The 22226-nt window shown below is 53.6% G+C and overlaps 2 protein-coding genes and 1 pseudogene across 2 annotated transcripts; 2 read left to right on the top strand and 1 right to left on the bottom strand.

Moving 5' to 3' along the window:
* Positions 1-508: 508 nt before the first annotated feature.
* Positions 509-7110, bottom strand: ARMC5 (armadillo repeat containing 5). Its single transcript, XM_033839931.2, has 6 exons — positions 6636-7110; positions 4941-5048; positions 4056-4842; positions 2503-3011; positions 1695-1827; positions 509-1591 (listed from the first exon to the last, which is right to left on the bottom strand). The coding sequence occupies exons 1-6, from the start codon at positions 7108-7110 to the stop codon at positions 772-774; spliced, it is 2832 nt and encodes a 943-aa protein (XP_033695822.1). The 3' UTR covers positions 509-771.
* A 740-nt stretch (positions 7111-7850) lies between these two features.
* LOC101320353 (uncharacterized) lies at positions 7851-20915 on the top strand (annotated as a pseudogene).
* Positions 16220-22168, top strand: COX6A2 (cytochrome c oxidase subunit 6A2). Its single transcript, XM_019921757.3, has 4 exons — positions 16220-16310; positions 21476-21648; positions 21798-21934; positions 22019-22168. Exons 2-4 carry the CDS (start codon positions 21576-21578, stop codon positions 22100-22102), a joined length of 294 nt encoding a protein of 97 aa, XP_019777316.1. The 5' UTR covers positions 16220-16310; positions 21476-21575; the 3' UTR covers positions 22103-22168.
* Positions 22169-22226: the final 58 nt, after the last annotated feature.

Here is a 22226-nt window from a genome sequence, read left to right on the forward strand (position 1 = left end):
ACTCAACCATATCCCAGGGCTCCAGGAACCAGCGCATAATTACTTATTAAACTCCTGGGCTTCCCTGGTGGCGCAGTGGTTAAGAATCTGCCTGCCAATGCAGGGGACACGGGTTTGAGCCCTGGTCCGGGAAGATCCCACATGCCACGGAGCAACTAGACCCGTGCACCACAACTACCGAGCCTGTACTCTAGATCCCATGAGCCACAACTACTGAAGCCTGCGCGCCTAGAGCCCGCACTCCGCAACAAGAGAAGCCACCGCAATGAGAGGCCCGTGCACCACAACGAAGAGGAGCCCCCGCTCGCCGCAACTAGAGAAAGCCCGCGCGCAGCAACGAAGACCCAATGCAACCAAAAATAAGTAAATAAAAAATTTAGAAAACAACTCCTATACGCCAAGGGTGGCCTGTATTGAGACACAGAAACCGGGACAGGACCCTACTTGATGGGTGAAGGGGTTGGGGTACCACCACAGGAAGGTAAGCAGAGACACCACACGACAGGGGTAGCCAGCTCCAAAGTGTTTAATTCCAACTCCAGAAAGCTGAGCCAGGCCAAGTGCCTGGGGCCGTGGGCGGTCCTCCATCTTGTGGGCCCCATGCCTCGCCTTGGCTTCTCACTCTTGAGCCTTCAGATCATCAGCCCGGGGTCTCGGTCCACGCTGTCATTGGTCCTTGACGGGGACCCCTTCTGCTCGGCCTCCTCCTGTGCCGCTCTGAGGGAGAACTCCTCACAGACAACTCATCCTCGGGTCTCCTCCCAGGGGACATCAACCGTCGAGGCTGGGACCCTCGCCCCCCAATTCTACCCCCATCATCACAGCCAGGAAGGCCTCAGTTAGGGGCCCCGCCTCGTCGCCTGCTGCCTCCACAAGCCCCACCAGGGCCAGGGCCCGCTTCCGTGGGCACTGCCCCGGCCCCAGGATCCAGCGAGCGCAGTGGGCAGCCAGCCGGGGCCGGCCCAGGCGGAAGACCTCACCCACTGACTCTGGGCCGCCCTGGGGTCCCAGGTGGATGCGGCCCACGGCTTCTTCCAGCTCCTCCTCCAGCCCGGGCAGCAGGAAACGGCCAGCAGCTTCCAGGGCTTCCTCAGCCTCTGAGCCCAGCAGGCGCTGGCCCGGCGGAGGGACGGGCCCCAGGGCAGCTCTGCAGCCCCGGCAGCCGTGCAAGTAATGCAGGACAGGCCAGGCTGCGCTGGGTGACAGACCCCGCAGTGGCACTAGGTCCATGTGGGCTTCGGCAAAGCTGCCAGCTAGCAGGGCCCGAAAAAAGGGGGAGGCGGTTGCTGAGGCCGCTCGCTGGGCAGGGAGCTGGAGGCCTGAGTCCAGCAGGAAGTGGAGGTCAGGGGCCACCGTGGGGGCGGGGCCCAGCAGAGGCTCATAGAGGCAAGGGGAGGGCGGGTCCAGGTCCAAGGGGATTGCAGGTAGGAGGGCCGGGCTCACAGTGGGAGACACCAGGCCTTGGAGGCAGGAAAGGGAGTCCGCAGCAAAGAAGAGGAAGAGCGGGTGTGGAGCTGGCCGAGTGAGCGCTGAGAGGAGGAGACGGAGGCCGCCCTGGTCCAGAAGCAGCCGGCGCCACAGAGAGGGCTTCCTTCGGGGAGAAAAGAGAACCTTTCAGAAGGTGGGAAAGGGCGGGGCTGGGGAACAGCAACCTTGCTCCCCCCACCCCTGCGAGGCACCCACGCCTCCCTCACCGACAGATGAAGGGCAGGGTGAGTGCGCAGGCCACGCGGTCCTCAGGGCTCCCGGAGAGCAGCAGGTGAGTGAGGGCACCCACTCCAAAGGGCGATTCGGCCTGCACGGTCAGGTTCTGCAGCAGCATCTCACCTGCCGGTGTGGGCAGAGCAGGTCAGGTTGGAAGCTGGTATCCAAGATGGCGGTGGGATGGGCAAGACAGGCCTCTGGGTCCCCGAAAGGAACGGGGGCGAACAACCCCGGGGCAAGGAAGAGGGGGATGACTGAAGGCCCTGGAGGGATGGGGTCTGGACACTAGGAACTGGAGGTCAAGGGCAAGAACGGGGAGTGAGATGGTCAGGGAGTGAGTCTGGGCCCTCAAGGACTGAAACAGGGCACAGAAGCCCCGGCAGTCCCTGGCAGGGCTGGAAGGGGTGGTGGGGCCTGGGAGGACATGGTGCCCGAGCCTGGGTTCACCATCAGTGGGCCCAGTGGTAGTCAAGGACAGTGCAGGAGTCAGGACAATGCGGAACCAAGAAGACACTGGGTAAGGAGACGAAGACAGGCACAATTCTAAGCTGTTCGGGCCAAGCCCAGTGCTGGGGTCTCTGGGCCCCAAGGCTCGGGCAGAGGCTGAAGAACTCTGCGTGTGGGGACAGTGGAGCAGAAGGGAGTCCCTCCCCGCCACCACCTAGTGGCTGAGGTTGTCCAAACGGTGGGCGGTGGGCAGAGGAGGGCAGTGAGACAGCGGGTGAGCTGCAGGGCGCACGGAAGGCATGCAGGGGCGCGTGGCCTCACACGTGGGCAGGGAGGCGCGCGGGTACCCACCCAGCTCCCGGTGCTGGTGCTGGCTGCGACGAGCGGGCCGGGCGCGCAGCGCGGGCCAGTCGTCGGGGGCGACGCCGAGCACGAGCCAGGCGCGCAGCAGCGCCGCCCCGTAGCTGCGCACGAAGGCCTCGAGGCAGGCGGGGTTGCAGGTGAGCCGCGCCAAGATGCGCAGCGCGCGGGGGCTCGGCGAGCCCGGCGCGCCCGTCACGTAGGCCAGCAGGCCGCACAGGGCCTGGCCGGTCACCAGCGCCCCGCTGGGGTCGGGAGCCTGGGAAAAGCGCGACAGCAGCAGCAGCGCTGGCCCCTCGCGGCTCCAGGGCTCCTCGGGGGCAGTGGCGGCGGGGCTGCGGCCGGGCGGGCGCAGGGCGCGGGGCGTCCGCAGCGAGGTCGGGCCCAGGGAGGGGCTGGCCCGACTGGCCGGCTCTGGCGGCGGCGGACAGCGCTCCGGGGACCAGTCGGGAGAGATGTCGCCCGGGCCCGCAGCATAGCCCTCGGAGATCAGCCAGGACCTGCCGAGGGAGAAAGAGGGAATGGAACCCAGAGCCGAGGGGAGGGGGCAGGGCCAAAAGATCGGTTGTGCAAAAAAGAGGTGACAGAGGCCAGGAGAGAGGGTGGGCCCGAGCGGGGGACAGGGAAAAAGGGAGGTAGGGGCAAACCCCAGCTCATTCAGCGATTACTGATGCCTGTTGTGTGCTAAGCCCCGTTTCAGATGCTGGGGAGAAGCAGTGAGCAAAAGGTCCTGCCTCCTAGACTCTATATTCTAGTGAGGAGAAACAGATAACAAAATAAGAAACCACAAGGTATGTTAGTGTGCAATTAGTGTGGTGTGAAGTGATGCATACGGACCAAAGTAAAAGGAAACAGAAAAGAGCCCAGGGAGGGGAGAGCTGACATTTTTAAAATTGGGTCCTGATGAGGGTGAGATCTAATCAAGGCATCTTGGAGGAAGAGTGCCCTAGGCACAGGGAACAATAACCAAAGAGGCCCTGATATGGTACTTATCTGCCAGCTCCAAAAACTAGCTAGAAGGCCAGTGTGTAAGAGTATCGTGGGCACCAGGAAAGCAGTGGGAAATGAGGTCAGGAGTTCACAGAGGCTGACGTTTACTGAGCGCTGCTTAGTGCCAGGTCAGGTGCAAAGTGCCCTCATTTGATCTTTACAACTCTATGGGGTAGGTATGCATTAGCCTTCGTTCTACTAACAAGGAATCCGATGCTCAGAGAAGTTAATTAACTTTTCTGAGATGACTCAGCTTGTAGGTGGTGGTACCAGAATAAGAACTTAGATGCCAGAACGTATCATCAGAACCAGTGCACATACTACCTTCCAGGAAACCTGTCTGGGCCCCAAAGTTCAGAGGTGCTGGGGTGGAGCCAAGGTCAAAGGTGGCCCCAAGGGAAAAGAGGTGTATTTAATGCGGACTGGAAAGTGGTCGTGTTCAGTGAGAACAAGGAATTAGGAATCAGAGTCAATAAAAGTCTTACCGAGACAGAACGGGCGGAGAGTGAGGGTAGTGAAGAGACTCTACCCCACAGCATCAGGTGGGAACTCACCTGAGGCTTTGGAAGCTTCCGGCCTCTGCCCGCTCAGGAGTCCTCTCCTCGGGGAAGTCCCAGGAAGCAGCTTCTCTTCCCTCTTCTTCCTCATCACCAGCCTCACCACACAGTTGCCCAGCCAGGAGAGGTACAAGTCCCAGAGCCTGCAGCCGGCCCAGGGCCCCAGTATCATAGAGGAAGCCCACGAGGGCTGCCACAACACGAGGGTGCCAGGCGCTGGCGCGAGGATCCCGCAGCAGGCCCATCAGCAGCTCCAAACCACCAGCATCCCGCAGTCGGGCCCGGTTGATAGCCTCCCGGCACAGCAGACACACAGCCCGCACCAGGGGCTGCTGGGAGGCTGGGCTAGCCCCGCTGGGGTCCCGGCGCCGCCGGAGTTCACCTAGTAGCACCTCCACAGCACCAGCGTTGCCCAGCGCAGGCCTTACCAGGCCCTGGGCGCACAGATTGGCAAGGATCAGGATGGCTGCCTCACGCACTGCTCTTTTGGGGTGGGACGCCAGGCTGACCAGTGGGCCTAGTCCTCCACCCAGACTTAGCTGCTCAGCACAGGCCCGGGAGCAGCCTCGACTCAGCTCCAGGAGGGCACGGACTAAGGCCAAGGTCAGCGCAGGGTCTGGGGCAGCGGCCAGAAGCTCGGCCAGCGGGCGCACCACTCCCTGCTTTGCCAGGGCCAGGCGGTGCTGGGGTGAGTCCGCCAGGTTTCGGAGGGCACGAACCACACTCTGGCGGCACTGTGAGTCCTGGCAGGCCGTCAGGCCCTCAACAAGCAGGGGAACAGCACCTGCAGAGGGAAGAAGACAGAAGGTGAGTGAGCACAGACACCCAAGCCCTTCTCCCACCCCCAAGCCCTGGGTGGCTCCACCCTCAGAGCCTGCTCACCAGCAGAGTGGATGTCCCCACAGCTCTCAGGTTCCATGGCTAAGTTCCCCAGAGCACGGGCCGTTCGGTTCTGGATGCTGTCTGTCTTCACACACTGAAGAATAGTCACTGCAAGAGGATTTGGCCTCTTGAGGTTTCTACCCCTTCTTGTCTCTCTCATTAATCACCTCAAGAACGTGGCCTGAGAGAGTCAGGGAAGGCCTCCAGAAAAGGCCTAACACTTGTGGGGGCTGGAAGGTTAGATAGGTAGGTATTTGCTAGAAGGATGGTGGATGGGAGTGTTACAGGGCATTTCAGGTTTCGAAGTAACCTTTGCAAAGGCCCAGAGGTGAGATCTAGTGTTTATGCTATGACTTCATGAAGGGCCTTGATCAGGCCAAGGGCTCAGGTCTTGAATGTGAGGGCACTGGGAGCCACACAGCGTTTTAAGAATGGAAGTGACATGATAAAATCTGGCAGCCATGGGGAGAATGGATTACAGGGGGAAAGAATAAGGCAGGGGGAGCAACATGGAGGCTGTTGCAATAGTGAGAAGACGGCTTGACCCAAGTCAGCTACCAGCACAGCCCAGCACAGTCTCTGGGCACGTGATGGAAGAAGGCAAAGAAGTGGATGGATTCAGGAGATATTTAAAATACAAAACAGTGAATGAGGACTTATTAATGTGCCAGGCCTCTTGTCAATGAAAATTTTAAATATATTAATGTTTTATTTTATCAAAAAAATTAAGATTTCATCAAAATAGGCATAATTTCATAGCTGGCAATGAAGTGTAAACTGTGTTCACAACATTGCCACTAGGAGGCGCCAATTTAGCTGGTAAACAGAAAAGCTTGCTATCTTTTGTTAGGATTTGTTCTTTTTAAAAAAAATTGAAGTGTAGTTAATGTACAGTATTAAATAAGTTTCAGGTGTACAATACAGTGATTCGCAAATTTTAAAGGTTACACTCCATTTATAGTTATTATAAAATATTGGCTTAGAATTTGTTCTTTTTTTTTCTGGCTGTGCCACAAGGCTTGCGGAATCTTAGTTCCCCGACCAGGGATCAGAACCCAGGCCCCAGGAGTGAAAGTGCCGAGTCCTAACCACTGGACGCCAGGGAATTCCCAGGATTTGTTCTCACTGTGCTAGTTTTTAATAACTAGAAGTACCCAGTCCAGACTCAGATATCTGTGTTCTATCTTTGTATTTCATTTTCTCCCTATTCCAGTGTTTTGAGGTAGCTATTACTCCATTTTACAATCCTAGCCTCGGATGGGTCTAGGTGACTACAGAGCCCACATTTTCAACCACTACACTTTCTGACCCCCAGCTCATCAAATGGGATTTCAGAGCCCTGCACAAGGCTGGACACGGTAGGCACTGAGTGCCTGCTATGAACATAAATGGAGAGTAAGAATCATTTGAAAGAGTCATCAAATAACCCTTTGGCCTCCACCAGCCCAGATGCGAGAGAGGTGTTCTACAACCAATACCCAGGTAATTGGCATCTGATCTAAGAGGGCTAGGGTATAATTTATAGAGAGAGCAGTGACGTCACGGGTCATGACATCATGAGAGCTGCGGGCGCTGCGCCGTCAGAAAGCACGATCTTCCAGGCTACAACACAAAGAACTCAAGACTCCGCCCAGGCCCAGACACAGACAGAGGTGTGGGTAGAATCCTTCTAGGAAATGGGGGCGGAGCACTTACCCAAAGGGATAATGCCTCCGAGTCTGCGCACTTCAGCCCGGCACTCCCCTTCCGTACAGCAGTTGGCTAGGATGCTGAGCGCCAAGTCCAGCGTCTTGCGCAGGCGCGCTGGTGGCGAGGGCGTCGATGACGACACAGCAGAGGGGGCGGGACCCGGAGAAGGGGCGGGGCCAGAAGCCGCTGACTCGACAGACGAGGGGGCGGAGCCTGGGCCAGCCTGGGAAGGGGCGGGACCCGCTGCAGCCGCTCGCCGTAGCACCGCGAGAAGGGGGCGGAGCCCGCCGCGTGCCCGGAAGCGTTCGATTCCCCCAGCTGCCTTGACGTGGCGCGTACGGAGGGCTAAGAGCGCACGGCCCAAGGGTGCCTCGTTGGTAGCTGTGTCCTTTCTCCCACCTAGACCCTCCCCGGCCGCCGCCGTGAGCTGCGCGAGGCAGAATGAGAGCGAGTCCGCGGGGCTTAGCTTCGCAGCCGCCATCTTGGCTCAGGCCTAAGGCTCCGCCCTTCTCCTCGCCGCTCATCCTAGGGAGCGGAACTGGAAGAGAAGGACGTGGCCATGCACCTCCTCTCTGACGCTTTTTAAATAGCGCCGCCGCAGTTGTCATGCGAGTCGGAAGTTGTAGTTCTCGATCCCGGTGCTCTGGCTTGCACAGTTGCAGAAGGCATGTTGAGAGTAGTGGTTATCTAATCGTAGTGCGAGCCCCAGAGGCGCGTGCGGCGCATGCTGGGTTATGTAGTCCGCGCCAAGCTTAAGACGCCTAGCTTAGGATGGATGGGAAACTCAAGGGACTCGGGTGGGCCGGTGCCTCTGGAGAACCCAGACATCCGATCATGGAGTTTCAGTACAGTGCTGCTCCAGGTGACTTGTCTACTCTGCCCCCAGCGTGTCCTTGGCAGCAACAGCCTTTTCCTTCAGGCTCGCTTCGCCGCCCCTCATTGGTGGCCGGGGCACTGAAGTCCGAGCTGACGGACTGAGAACCCCGAGCCAAGCGGAAAGTATCAAGTTCCTACAGCGGCTGCAGATGGGAGCACTTGCTCCGCCAGGTGAATGAGAGGGTTAAACCTACCGAGACCGTTCGCTGCCACTTCCTAGAACTGCACGGGCTGGTGGACATTTCCGTTTCCGGTGATGAATCACTGGGTCCAGAGTGTCTCCAGCTGTGGTTGTGCTTGTGAGCCCAGTGGTTGGTATCTAGGAAACGGTACGTTCTTACCGCTATGGAGTTGGTGGCTCCAGAAACGGCAAGGGAGGACTCCGACGGGGCCGAGTAGCGGGGGAACCAACCGGTCGTCAGGAGCCCAGGGAGTCCCGAGGTCCGCCTTCGATTGCGGAGTTGTTCCACCCAAGCGGCCCTTCCTGGTGTGGCCGGGGCAGCCGGCCGCACGGGAAATGATGATGGGCCTGCAGTACCTACGTAGGTCAGTCTCTGGCCCTGGGGAGGAAGAAGCCCCTGGCAAGACCAACTATCCTGCAGTCCCCAGAGCCTTCGAGCGCCAGGAGTGTGGACTGTCCGCAGCCTACCTCCCTAACCTCATTCACCACCAAAGCAGCCATGGGGGCGACAAGCCCTACTGCTGCCCGGAGTGTAGCAAAAGCTTCCGACGTGGCTCAGATCTGGTTAAGCACCACCGAGTACACACTGGAGAGAAACCGTACCCCTGTCCTGAGTGTGGCCGTTGCTTCAGCCTGAGCTCCAACCTCATCCAACACCGTCGCTCCCACTCAGGCCTCCGGCCCCACAAATGTCTGGAGTGCGGGGAGGCTTTTGGCCGCAGCTCGGACCTGGTTAAACACCAGCGGGTGCACACGGGTGAGAAGCCTTACACCTGCGCTGAGTGTGGTAAGACTTTCAGCGTTAGCTCCAACCTGATCCAGCACCAGCGCACGCACACGGGCGAGAAGCCCTACCGCTGCGGGCACTGCGGCAAGCGCTTCAGCCTGAGCTCCAACCTGGCGCAGCATCAGCGCTCACACACAGGCCAGAAGCCCTACCGCTGTGCCTAGTGTGGTGACAGCTTTCGGCGCAGCTCTTCTCTGCTCAAGCACCAGCGATTGCACACTGGGGAGAAGCCCTACAGTTGCTGTGAGCGTGGCGAGAACTTCACCAACATCTCGGACTGCATACGGCACCAGCGCACCCACAGTGGAGAGCGGCCCTTCAAGTGTCCTAAGTGTGGTCGTGGTTTCAGTGAGCGCACCCAGTTCACCAGTCACCAGCGCGTTCACATGGGTGAACGACCCAATGCCTGCCCAGAATGTGGCAAATCCTTCTCCCACAGCGCCAAGCTCCTTAAACACCAACGCTCGCACACAGGCGAGAAGCCCTATAAGTGCCCCAGCTGCAGCAAGAGTTTTGGAGACAGTTCACATCTGCTGCGGCACCAACACCCTCACACGGGCCAGAAGCCTTATGCTTGCGGCGAGTGTGGCAAGAGCTTCCGCCGGAGCGCCCACCTGCTCATCCACCAGGTGGCGCACAGCGGTGAGAAGCCCTACGTCTGCCTGCAGTGTGGCAAGGCCTTCGCCCGCAGCTCCAACCTAGGCCAGCACCAGCGGACGCTGCAGGGGCACAGCCCCTGCCAGTATCCCTGGCTTAAGTTGCAGCCCAGACTTCAGCTCTGACTTTGGTCCAGGCTCAAGGAGCCTGAGGGGCCCAGCATTTCTCAGTAAACCTCACTTCTGCTCCTCTAGGGCTGCTGATTAGTGGGCTGAATCAGGGAACCCCAGGCTGGAGGAATCGGAACAGAAAAGTGGGCTTAGGCCTGTTCTCTGAGGCCCTGGAGATGGGATTCCGGCTGGAGGGAGAGTTTGGGGATGGCAAGAGCTGGCCCAGCTGCTTTAAGATGCAGAACACCTTTGGCGGCCTAGGTGTGTCCCTTCACAGGCCTAGGGAGTGATGGGGCTAATCACACCAAGAGCAACAGTTACCTCAGCCCAGGGGAATGGGGCTCAACGCCAGGCAAGCCCCCGTGAGGAATGCAGTAGGGGAAGAGGGGGTCGGGGAGGTCCTCACCTCCAGAGGGGACCATAAGGCAGGCTGTGTTCTAGCACAAGGATCAGAGTTTGAATTTGGGACCATTAGGTGAGCTCTGGGGTGTGTGACCCCTTTGAAAGAGAGCTGTCTTTACAGGGTGAAGCTGGTGGGGCCCAGGGCCAAAGCAAAGGACCGGGAGGCCTGTCTGTTGAGTTCAGGGGGTGCCCGGTGACATTTCTAGGCAAGGGCAGAAGGCCCGAGGTTGGTTGTCTGCCCCTACCTCTTCTTTAGCCTTTTCCCTTGCAGGTTCCCCAGGCTTTTTCTCTGATCCCTCAACAGAGGAGAAAATGTGAAGATTCACTTGTGCCCGGACACCGGGGACTAGACATGGTCGTTTTGCCAGGGCGCTGGGGCGGGCTGCCTCCGTAAACGAATGTGTTTCTATTGGTAAAACTTAGAGTATATGGGAGCCAGAGGGAGGCTTCCCGAAGCACTGCACAATGTGTGCCCAGAGCAGAGTCTAAGCTGTGAGGCCCTGCTCTCCCCCCCGTAGCTGGCTGTGTTCCTGGGAGAGGCACAGAATGTAGCCCTTATGAGGTTGGGGGAGGCCTAATGCCCACCCCATGGGACCATGAGCCTCATGCATCTGGTGCCCTGTCCCCAGATCTTGTCTCTCCCCAGGTTTGGTGCATCTAGAACCGTATCCACGGGGAAGAGGGGCCAAAGGGGAAGGATGTGAGGTAACTCCTCCCTCAGCTTCTAGCACAGAGTGTCCAGGCTTCTCTCTTTGTGACTGTGTGACCTTGGACAGGTCTGCCTCTTCTGAGCTTCAGTCTCTTCATCTGTAAAACAGGGATGATGAAAGGACTCGGCAAGGAAAGGACTCAGCAGTCCTCAGTTCCCTGCTCTTCCTCAAGGCTGTCACCCTGCCACCGGTGGTGTTGGCCCACAGACATCACGCCAGCACGCTTCCTAGCTTCTCCCAAAGGTTACAGAAATGAGTGAGGCAGCCCCAGTCCTGGAGTAGTTTGGTGTCGTGAAGGAGATGGACTCAGGCTCGATGCTGGCACTGGAGAAAGGGCATCACCTGGAGTAAGTCTAAGAGGCTTCATGAAGGTGACATCTAATGGATGCCACTTGTCTCCTCAAGCTGGGTCTGTGATGAACAGATGGGTTCTGGCATATTCCCCATCAATGGCATCTCAAAATAGCACAAGCCAGTGACTGAGTTGGAGGCCTGAGCCAGGTGCATCGGTAGTAGGCATTCAGTAAATAGTTGTTATGATCAGGTCCTGTTTACTCTTACTAGTGACCTTGGGGCCTCAGCTTCCTCCAAGCTGGATTGCGTTCTCTGCAAAATTGTAACTGCAGGTGGACGTTAGGTACATGGCAGAGGTGGGCATGGGAGGAGGATTTGTTTGCAAAATCCCTTTCAGTCAACTGGAAGCTAATTTCTCACATTAAGGTAAATAGCCATGTGCCCCATCTCCTCTCAGTTGTAGAGACAGGTCCTGCCCAGAGCAGGGAGGCAGGCCAGTCCTTGGAAACAGGAAGGATGGGCTTAATCCAACAGGGGTTTATCCGGCATTCACTGTGCCCTGAGCTGGGAAAGAGGCACTCTCCAAGCATGTGGCCAGTACTTAGGCCAGAGGCAGCGGACATGTTTGCTTTGGCCTTCACTCTGTGTGTGTGTGTGTGTGTGTGTGTGTGTGTTTACACTATTGAGCCACCTTTTTTTTTTTTTTTTTTTTGCCGGTGGCTTGTGGGATCTCAGTTCCCCAATCAGGGACCGAACCCATGCCCTCAGCGGTGAAAGTGCGGAGTCCTAACCACCGGACCACCAGGGAAGTCCCATGAACCAACATTTAAATCAGGAGATTTCACATCACAATCTAGATTTCTAGTTTGCTGTTTTTGGGGAGGAGAGAGGGGAGAGGATCAGAAAATTCAGTAACACTGGAGCTTTCCAGCAACAACGTGTTGACAGGGCTGAGTAGTGGCTGCCCCGGACATGGACAGTCCCCACCGCTCCCTGGTGTGTCCCTGACTCAGCGAGTTTCATTTGAATTACTTGCCTAACAGCTACAGAAAGGCGTTTGGGGGTGACCATCCCCACCCTACACTCTCATGGGTGAGAAAGGCCCATACAGTGGAGGCAGTTTCTCTTTTCCCTCACCCCTTCCTGCCCCCCACCAGCCATTTTCCTCCCCAGCCCCCAGCCCAGCTGACAGACCGGACCTGCTTTCCCGACCCCAGATATCACCCTCTAATATTGAAGCTCCTTTCCGTATGTGCCAGGGAGTAGGGGCAGAGCTTACGGGTTCAGCAAGGCCAGGCAAACCCCTGTGTGCCTTGGTCAGAGGGCCGAGTATTGGGCCCTGTGAACCTCAGGGAGACAGTCCTCGGCAGACACCCCTCGCAGGGCTATTTTGGGAAGCAAGCAGGTGTGGAGGTGCTCTATAAACGCTAAGGCGCCGGTGGGCTCGGAGGGAGGGGGCGTCAGTAATACTGTCTCCCCTGGGCTGGCCCTGGCTTCTGGACATGTGCTTGGACTCCATCCAGTTCCGTCTGATCTCACCCAGTCCTGGGAGCCTGGTTCCTCCTCTGAGCCTGGTGGGCGGTACAGAGGCTGGTGCTGGGCAGTGGGTGTGGCCACTGGCTGGCAGCTGGAGTCCCACCCACCCAGAAGCTCAACAGTGGCTGGCAGGTGCTTTTTTTTTTTTTTTTTTTTTTTTTGCGGTACGCGAGCCTCTCACTGTTGTGGCCTCTCCCGTTGTGGAGCACAGGCTCCGGACGCGCAGGCTCAGCGGCCATGGCTCACGGGCCTAGCCGCTCCGCGGCATGTGGGATCTTCCCAGACCGGGGCACGAGCCCGTGTCCCCGCATCGGCAGGCGGACTATCAACCACTGCGCCACCAGGGAAGCCCCATGGCAGGTGCTTTGAGAGGTGCACTGGGGATGCCGGAACAGCATCCCCCCCTGCCCCAAGCCAAAGTCCCTCCCTCCCTCCCTTCCGTAGACATATTCCAGGAGGACAGGGACTCTGCATTGTCCCTGTTGAGTCCCCAGCATCCCACATGGGGCGGGTGCAGAACACCTTGAGGAAGGTCTGATCACACTGCCTGGGTGATTCGCAGCTTCTCTTCCCTGGGATTCAGGATCCCTTTCTGTTCTTCTTTCTTCTTCTGTTCTTATTTCCTGCCAGTTCAAAATGCTTCTCTCTCTCTCTCTCTCTCTCTCTCTTTATTCCTAAATAATATGGATTTTCTAAAAACAAGGAAATTATCAATGATCCAGTACTGTCATCTAATGAACAGACTTTATTACAGTTTCACCAATTATTCCACTAATAGTCTTTATAGCATAAGAAAAAAAATTATGGTCCAGGATATAATCCCAACTAGATGCGCATATTGCATTTAGTTTTCATGGTTCTTTAGTCTCTTTTAATCTAGAAGAATTCTTTAGTATTTTAGGACAATTTCTTTGTTTTTCATGACCTGGAAAAATGCTTACATCTCTTAATGGCCAGCGTCCTCCTGGATCTGAATTAGGCACAACACATTCAAACCTCAGTACAATCTTTGTAAATTTAGAAACTCTTTGGGCACCAAGAAGTTTTCTGCAGGTTCTTCTTCCAGCTCACCCGTGCCAGCGTCTTCATACCACCCTTTGCCCACCCCCACTCCCCAATCACTTCCTTTCTCTGGGCCTCAGTTTCTTCAGCTGTAAAATAAGCAGATAGGATGAGATGGTTTTCAGAGCCCCTCGCAGAGCTTTCCCTCAAAGAGTTTATGATTCTGCTATGTGTAGGGTGCATGTTTGCCAGCATGGGTTTATACCTGCATTGAAACTTGGCTTTCCCATAGTTTGGGATGTCATTTGACACCTAGAATCTATTCTCACTTCCTTCTAAAGAGGCTCTCTGGACTGTAGTTGTTGGAAAACTAAACACTACATTTCTTAGATTCCCTTGCATATTAGGTTCTTCCAATATCCTTGCATGAGATTTAGAAGGTGTGAATGAAATGGGCCACTTTCTTGCTGCTATTTTCTGATGACCAGTAAGGTAGAGGAGGCATGGGGATTTTCTGTTGCAGTGTTGCCGTGTCTAATCTTCAGCCTTGTGGGTGTCAAGAATCAGGTTAGAGGCAATGAAGCAGCTTCCTAATCCCCGGTTTGCAGCTGTGATCCAAGTCTTCTCTAGCTTATATGACACCACGTGAAGAAAAAGTTGCCCCTTCTGGGAAGACACAGCTCTGGGGGTCAACAGAGGGCAAGGTGGAGCCTGACTGGCCCAAGGTCACTCAGGCAGCTGGTGGCTGAACTTAGACCAAAATCAGGGTTCTTTCCAGATGTAGTCCACTTCTGGGTGCCAGGGCAGATATGTGGCTCCCAAAGCTGAGGGGACTTGGCAGAGGGGCACTAGGGTTAGATGAGCGAGGCATCAGCCTCTAGTGCAAAAGTTAAGGGGGCATGAAAATACTCGCAATCAAGATAAATGATACATCTATGCGTATATATATTTTTAAGGTTTATTTATTACTTATTTAATTTGATTTATTTTTGGCTGCGTTGGGTCTTAGTTGTGGCACGTGGGATCTTTGTCGAGGCATGCGGGATCTTTCCTTACGGTGCGTGGGCTTCTCTCTAGTTGGAGTGCGCAGGTCTTCTCTAGTTGTGTCGCGCGGGTTCTAGAGCGCATGGGCTCTGTAGTTGCTGCACCCGGGCTCTAGTTGAGGCACGTGAGCTTAGTTGCCCCGCGGCATGCGGGATCTTGGTTCCCTGACCAGGGATCGAACCCTTGTCCCCTGCATTGCAAGGTGGATTCCTTACCACTGGACCACCAGGGAAGTCCCCCTATATATACTTTTAAATCAGAAAGCTACCACCTGTGCCAGCCACCTGCTTTTCTAAATAAAGTTTTATTGGAACCAGGGCCATGATTAGGGTGAGGTGAGTGAGGCAGGGTGGAGAAAATACAGGGTTGATGCCTGTCTTTATTTAAATCTTAGATATTTCGATATTTTGTTCACCATGAATTTTTTGCATTCATTTTGATTTTTTTGAAATATCGCGTTGCAATGTCTTCTCTTGATTACTGAGTTTGGGGGCGTTCCCTTAAATTCTCTGCCAGAGGCCAGCTCCTCACTCTCGGTCTTTCCTTAGCGAGAGGTTTTAGGTACCACCACACCACGTTAGGCCAGGTCACCTCCACCAGGGCTCGCTCGCCCGGGCGCCCCAGCCGGCTACTTCCTCTCACATTCTAGTTAGGGACTGGGATGTGGTTCCTCGGTGGCTCTTTATGGTGTGCTCACTGCTCTGACCGGTTCGGCCCATCTTGGGAAGGCCTGGGGACAGGCGGGGCGGGTTTTGGGGAGGAGAAGCAAGCAGGGCGGCGGGGGATGGAGCGCCTCCTGCCGGAGGTTGAGTAAGGATGCCCGGGACCCTCCGCATCCGGGTCTCGGCCCCTTGCGGGACTACATTTCCCAGAAGGCGCCGCGGGAGGCTGCCAGCCGTGGAGGTTTGGCTGCGTCCCTCGCAGTCGAGCCAGGCGCCGCCGCTGCCGCGTTTTCTCAGTCTTCCCTCGGGTGTCAGCCCTCTCGGGATTGGGCCCTCTGCGACGCCACGGATGGCTTTCCCGGAACTGGGGTCTGGCCCTCTCCGGAGAGTGGGGGCGACTGGCCCCGTCTCGGCTGCACCTCGGTTGTGTCATGCAGGAGAGACGCAGGTGCGGGGTCTCAGTGGGTAAGAGCTGGCGATCGGCAGCAGCCCGGCCCGCCGCCTCCACCTAGAGCAGGGGGCGTTTCTGAACACACGCCTCCGCCGAGCCCCTTTGAGGCGGCGCCCAATGAGCCCCGAAAGCACACGGGTGTTATGCGGAGTAGAAAGGGCGGGACGAGCACCTCCACAGCCCTTTTCAGCTTTCCACCCTCCATTCTCTTCCTGGAGTCCAGTTATTCTATTAACTCCCTTAAAGAACCACAGCCCCTCCCGCCTTAAAATCCGGGCCTCTACTACTGTTCCCAAGGTGTCCGCTGCGTTCTGCCTTCACCACCCTACCCCACCCCGCGCACCCGCCTTCCGTCAGGTTCAGCTTTCTCAGCTCTCCACTAGGCCACTGTGTAGCCCCAGCCCGGACACAATCATGTAGGCTTAGACGGTTTGGTTAAGTTAAATTTTATCATCATGTGACACTGAGTCCAGCTACTGAGAGCTGCACACACCCAAGTTCAGGACTCGATCTTAGTCTATTGATACCCTGGACCCATTGCTCAGAAGGGACACACTGCAGTGAAGGAAGGAGTAACCTGTGGAGGTTACTGAGGATAACCTGAGATATCCCTTTAGTTAAGAGGTTCTCAACCTTGGCTGTACGTTATTGTTATTACTCTGGGGTACAGCCTAGGCAAAAGAATTTTGTAAAACTTCTGGTTAATTCTAGTGTGCAGCCAGGGTTGAGACCACTGCTTTAACCCCTAGGACAGATGGGTGGGGCCTGGGATGGCCAGAAGCACTAGGCCAGGCCCCTTCAGCTGGGAGCAGCCTCAACCCTTTATCCCAGGGTGCTGCACAAATCATTGTTAACATTTTCTATGTGTCCCAGGCTGTGGAAAAAGGAAGCTCTGCCCTACAGTAAGAAACGTATCTGACAGCCTTATGTAAGGCAGTTGGAAGAAAGACACAATAATCTCAGGAAGAGGTAAGGAAAGCCCAGGCTAGACAGGGAATGTAGGAGGGGAGAGCAATGATAGTCACAGACAGAGTGGTGGATTATGGTGGCTAACAAGATCGAAGTTTTTGGCAACCTGTGGCACTTTCAGTTGTCACAAGGGCTGACTGCACTGACTGTGTCCCAGCTGGCTCAGAGAGCATTGCCAGAACTGCTGTGGTTTTCCTAGGGCCCCCAAGACCATGAATGGACCACGGTCATCAGGCTTGGCTCAGTCTCAGACACGAGCAAATTGAACTGTGGCCATTCAGATTTTCAGAAGAGCGTCTACTTTATGAAGGCCAAAGGCCCTTTCTTACGTAGGGCATCAGCTGCACTCCTGAGGATGATTTCTACACAAGAGATTAAAAAAAAATAAGCTCTGTGCGTGGCCTGAACATGCTCATGACAGCATTTTCTGTAGTAATGACATTCCAATAATAAAAGAAATGAATAAAATGTGGGATTTTAAATAAAAATTGTATATAGCCATTAAAATATCCTTATGAAAGAATATGAATGAGCCAGAAAATGTTCACAAGTAAGAAAAGAATGCACAAATTCTTTTCGGAAAGCAAAATTAGATTCATCTTTTGCTTGGAGTAGTTTTCTCTTGTTCAGTAGCTAAACTATGACTACAGAGTAGTCAGAATATGTAGGCATGTTGGCAAAGCCTGAAGAAACATGCAAACATGATGATATTATTCTTAGAAGTGGTGGGATTATGGAGGAAAGGTAGTTTCTTTTTCAAAATTGTCCTAATGAGATAGGCGTTATAGCAGAGAAATTAGCAGGAAGCTCTCTTGAGCCAGACCGTTTGGGTCCTGGTTCTGCCACTTATTGTATGGATGAGCACTGGCAAGGTTAAAACCTTTCGGTGCCTCAGTTTATTCATCTGTAAAATGGGGTGATAGTCCCTCTCTTGGTTAGTTGTCGTGAGGTTTAATCAACGTGTGGAAATTCTTAGAACAGATAATCTCATTAGTACAGATGCATAGATGAAATGCACTGGACCCAAGTAAACAGCATTGTTTTTAGTTGCTTTTCTCTGTTATTGCTATAGAAATAACCATGATCTCATTGACTGGCAGGCAAAATGACTGGGAAGACTTAGATTGGGTGTGGTCACTTTCATGGTCCCTTTGGTTAACTTTCCAAGTGTGTCCACATTGTAACTTGGGAGGACAACAAAGATAAAAGAATCTGAGTCTTCGCATAAGCAAACCTGAGCAGCCGGAAGTGGTTCCTTGATTCAGTTACCATTTATTGGGGGCCTACTGTGTCAGGCACTAGGCCAGAGCCTCTGCTCTCGCGGAGCTCAGTCTACTGGGGAGTCAGACATGTGACCAGACGTTCCTGATGGTTCTCAATGCCACTGCAACAGTCACCACACCAAGTGTGATAGGAGAGTTTGGGAAAGCTTTCAATGGAGCTGGGGCTCACGTGATAAGTAGGACACGTTTAGGCGACAGGAAAGGGGGAAGGGCATTCTGGGCAGTTGGAAGTAAAATAAGTACAAAAGAACAGAGGTGTGAAAGGTCATGGCGATTAAAGCTGCAGAGCTGGGGCAAAGCCAGGCTGAGCTCTGCTGTCCGTGCTGAAGCATTTGAACTCTTCTGTAGGCCGTGTTGTGGGTGACGTTTAGGCACAGGTACTTTGAAGCAGGGGAGTGACATCAGAGTTAATGCTGGAGTCTGGGGTTTAAGGGAGAACTATCACTGGTGGATTATATGGGTGATAAACCAGAATGCAGGGACTGGAAGCAGGGGAGGCTGAAGGAGTCTTTTGCAATAATCCAGGCAAACGATGACAAGGATTTGCACTTAAGGCAGTAGAACTGGCAACAGAGAGGAGAGGATGGAGTTGAGAAATCTTTCTGAAGTAGAACAAAAAGGATGTGGTGCCTGAAGAGACTTGAGTTGGAGGTGCAGAGCTAGGGGAAAAAGCGGAGTCAAGGACTTGGGCAGGGGAATTCCCTGGTGGTCCAGTGGTTAGGACTCCGTGCTCTCACTGCCAAGGTCCCCCGTTCAATCCCTGATTGGGGAATTAAGATCCCACAAGCCTCACAGCCAAAAATTTAAAAAATAAAAAGAGTACACATGAAAAGATAAGAATAATAAGTAAAAAGAAAAAAAGGACTTAGGTAGCAAACCTGGAAACGGGATGGGTGATGCTCTGAGGCACTTCTATGCTGTTGGAGTTCTCATCGAACTCCACATTTTTTTTTTATGCTAATAGCACATGGTTGGGAAGACCAACACAAATTTTTAAATAATTTTTATAAAATACAAGGGAAATAATTTATTAATCACTGATGTTGAGACATCACTTAATATTATGCTTGTCCATACCAAGGATATAAGGATTTCAGTAACATACCTTTGCCTACTACCTCCCTAAATCCTTCTGTAAATTGTGAGATTTGAGGGACAGGAGAGAGGAGAAGTTGTTCCTTTTGAATCTCAAAATGATGTTAGACAAGAGAAGCCAGACACGAAAGAATACATAATATGCAATTACATTTAGATGAAAATTTACAATAGGCAAAACTAATTTATAGGGGCAGAAAGCAGATATCAGTGATTATCTGGGGCTGGGTGGGAGAGGGAGTGGCTGACTGCACAGGGGCATGAAAGAACTTTGAGGGGTGATGGAAATGTTCTATACCTTGATTGTGTTGGTGATTATGCCAGTGTATACATTTATCAATATGGGCTCATCAGATTTTCAGCAGGAGGGGTACTTGGGCAGGTGCACCACAAGAGGGCAACAGCAGCAGAGGATGCTGGCAGCCCTCAGGCCATCGACCAAGTACCAGCTCTTAGTGGGAACTTCCAAGCTGAGGCTAAGGGATGGGAATCCCCAAGGAATTGTTTGGTGATGACCAGCAAAACTGAGTGGAGAGAGGGGCGCCTAGAACCTTTTCAGGTAAAAATACCCCCTTCATTTTTGTTTTCTCCAAGAGCCATAATCATTCAGTAGGGAGGGGGCTTGAGGGTACTGTGTGTGGACAAAGAAGCCAAGTAACTTTAACTGGAATAAGGTCCCATCTTCTCAGCAGCAATTCCAAAATACAACTGGGAAAAAGCAACTGTAGGAAGAATTCTGTTATAGCTCAGTGAGGGCGTGGGAATAAGTTAGCAACACTATATAAAATTTAACTGTTCAACAAGGTTACTAAAAACAAAACAAAACAAAAAGCTGAAAAAAGACGTGTAGAACCAGTTTAGCCCCATCAGGAGGAACAGGTGTGGAGAACCTTCTTGAAAATATACCTTCCTCATTTTTCTTTCATATATTTAGATTAGGTATCAATACATAAAACTTATTTTTCTTTTATATATTAAATTCATGTCAGGTACATCAGCTCTTGATCAAAGCTGGGGGCATCCTGTTGGACTGTAGCTCTGAAAAGGCGTTCCTATAGCGTTATCCAAAGTAACGGTCCAAACATTCATTAAATACACATTTTTAGAGCACCCACTTCATGCCAGCTTCTGTGCTGGTGCTGAGGACAGAACCACGGACAAGGCAGACGTCAGCCCTGCCCTGTCTTGCAGTTTTCTAGAGCCTCTAGGGTTCACACAGCCCTGCATATTCTTTCTTCTTTTTCCTCCAAGTAGCCTGAGTTTTCAGACTGAAATAACATACTTAGCAGTAGGCACTTGTCAAGTTTGTGGCTGTCCAGCATCTTTGGAATACTCGTCCTACATTTTCTCCAAGATACAATTCCTAACCTCCTGAAGGCAGAAGCCAGAACTAGGTTTCCCAGCCTTTCCCGAAGCCATGGCACAGGCAATGACCTAGGTGTGGCCAGTTGGTGCCCACGTGATTCCTTGATCGAGAAGAGAGCAACTGAAGGATGCAAGTTTCATGAAGAATCCGTTTTCAAGAGGGGATGAGGGTGGAAGAATCTAGCTTTTGATGAAATAAAATTTTTAAGGTGGGACAAGGAAAGTTTTAAGCATAAAATTGTCTGCCCCTTTGAGCCACTACCCCCTCCCCTTTAGTGTGCATTGTGTATCTGCCTTATACATTAACTAGAAACCCTTAGAAGACACAGGAATGCCTACTCACTCCCCTCCACCCTCCCAAAAAGCAATTTCCTCCTGGTGCCAGCAGGGTAATTCCTTGGAGATAACATTCCTTTCTCAATCCTGTAAGGGGCCACAATAGCCCACTACATGCCTTGTTGGAGTATGTAAACTGTCAGTATGTTACATTGATGTATAACCCTTTGTCTCAAAAACTTACATAACTGTATCTCGACCTCTAACAGGTGGAACAATCCTCAGAGCTTTCTGAAAGACTGTCTCCCAGGTTATAACCCTCAGGTTGCCTCCAATAAAATTTTCCATTTCTTTTTTTTAATTAATTAATTAATCTATTTATTAATTTATTTATTTAGGCTGCTCCGGGTCTTAGTTGTGGTATGCGGGCTCTTAGTGGCAGCATGCATGCGGGATCTAGTTCCCCGACCAGCGGTCGAACCCGGGCCCTCTGCATTGGGAGCGGGGAGTCTTACCCACTGGACCACCAGGGAAGTCCCTATGTCTTTCTTAGATTGACTACTGATTAAATTTTGGTGACACTTTCCATGGCAGCATTGATGACATTTTTGGCACTCAGTGTCCCGCAGTGTGAACTGTCTCTGCACAGCTGGCCCACAGAATGGTTTGTTTCTGGCGGTACCAGAGATACCGCGAGCTACCTAAGATTCACAATTGCGTATCTTTTTAAAGCTAGTTAAAGGGAGTTCTGCTCTTTGCAAAGAACTGTGACTAATACATATACTGAGCTCTTGTTCCACGCCAGACTCTAGGCTGGCACAATCCTCTGTTGCTTTACCTAAACTTCATAAAGATCATTTAAGGTACAAATTATTATACAGTTTACACCTGAAAAAATCCTGAGATTCAAAAGGACACAATTCATTCTACAAATATTTATTAAAGGCCTACTGTGTGCCAGCCACTGGGAATACAGTATTGAACAAAATATTTCCCCACAACTATAAAAAGAATGGCATATTGTATTTTAAATGTCCCCTTACCAAAATAAGAGGCACAGTACAGCAGCTGTCTGGAGAGAAAGACCTCCAGGCAGGCCTCGTTTTAAATATAGAAACCCCCTAAAAATAGCCACCCACGTTACAGACTCAACAGGTGATTGGCCGGAACAGAGGGGAGGGGAACCGAGGCCTCAGTGAAGGAGAAGGAAAGGACGGTGCCGTTGTCCCCAGCTTCTCTCACTGACATGGCTTTGCCTCTGAGGTCCTTGGGTCGGGGCTTGGCCAGTGCGGCCAAGGGAGACCACGGAGGGACAGGAGGTGAGTTGCAGCCAGGGCCTGACCCTGTGGCTTCCTGACCTTGTCCATCTGTCCCCCACTCCTGCCTCTGGGACGTTCCAGGGTCCTGGCGACGCCTCCCCCTCCCGCCCAGTCCGTCTCTCTCTCAGCCCTGCCTTTCCCCGCTGCAGCCCGCACCTGGCGCCTCCTGACCTTCGTGCTGGCGCTCCCGAGCGTGGCCCTCTGCACCCTCAACTCCTGGCTCCACTCGGGCCACCACGAGCGCCCAGAGTTCATCCCCTACCATCACCTCCGGATCCGCTCCAAGGTACACTGGCCCGCGCGGGCGCGAGCGAGGGGGTGCGGGGGACCCCCAGGCTGACGCCTCGCTCCCCCCTCCCTCTCTCCACAGCCCTACTCCTGGGGAGACGGCAACCACACTCTTTTCCACAATCCCCGTGTCAACCCTCTGCCCACGGGCTACGAAAAGCCTTGAGGCCTTGGACGATTCCCCCAGACGCAATAAAAGTGTGGAAGCTGTGTGTGGCCGTGGGCTCCATGGGGACCACGGGGCGGGGCGTCCATGGCTAGAGCTGGGCTTGTGCGGGAAGTGCAGTGGG

This window comes from Tursiops truncatus, chromosome 15 (genome assembly GCF_011762595.2).
Source record: "Tursiops truncatus isolate mTurTru1 chromosome 15, mTurTru1.mat.Y, whole genome shotgun sequence".
Classification (NCBI taxonomy): Eukaryota; Metazoa; Chordata; class Mammalia; order Artiodactyla; family Delphinidae; genus Tursiops; species Tursiops truncatus.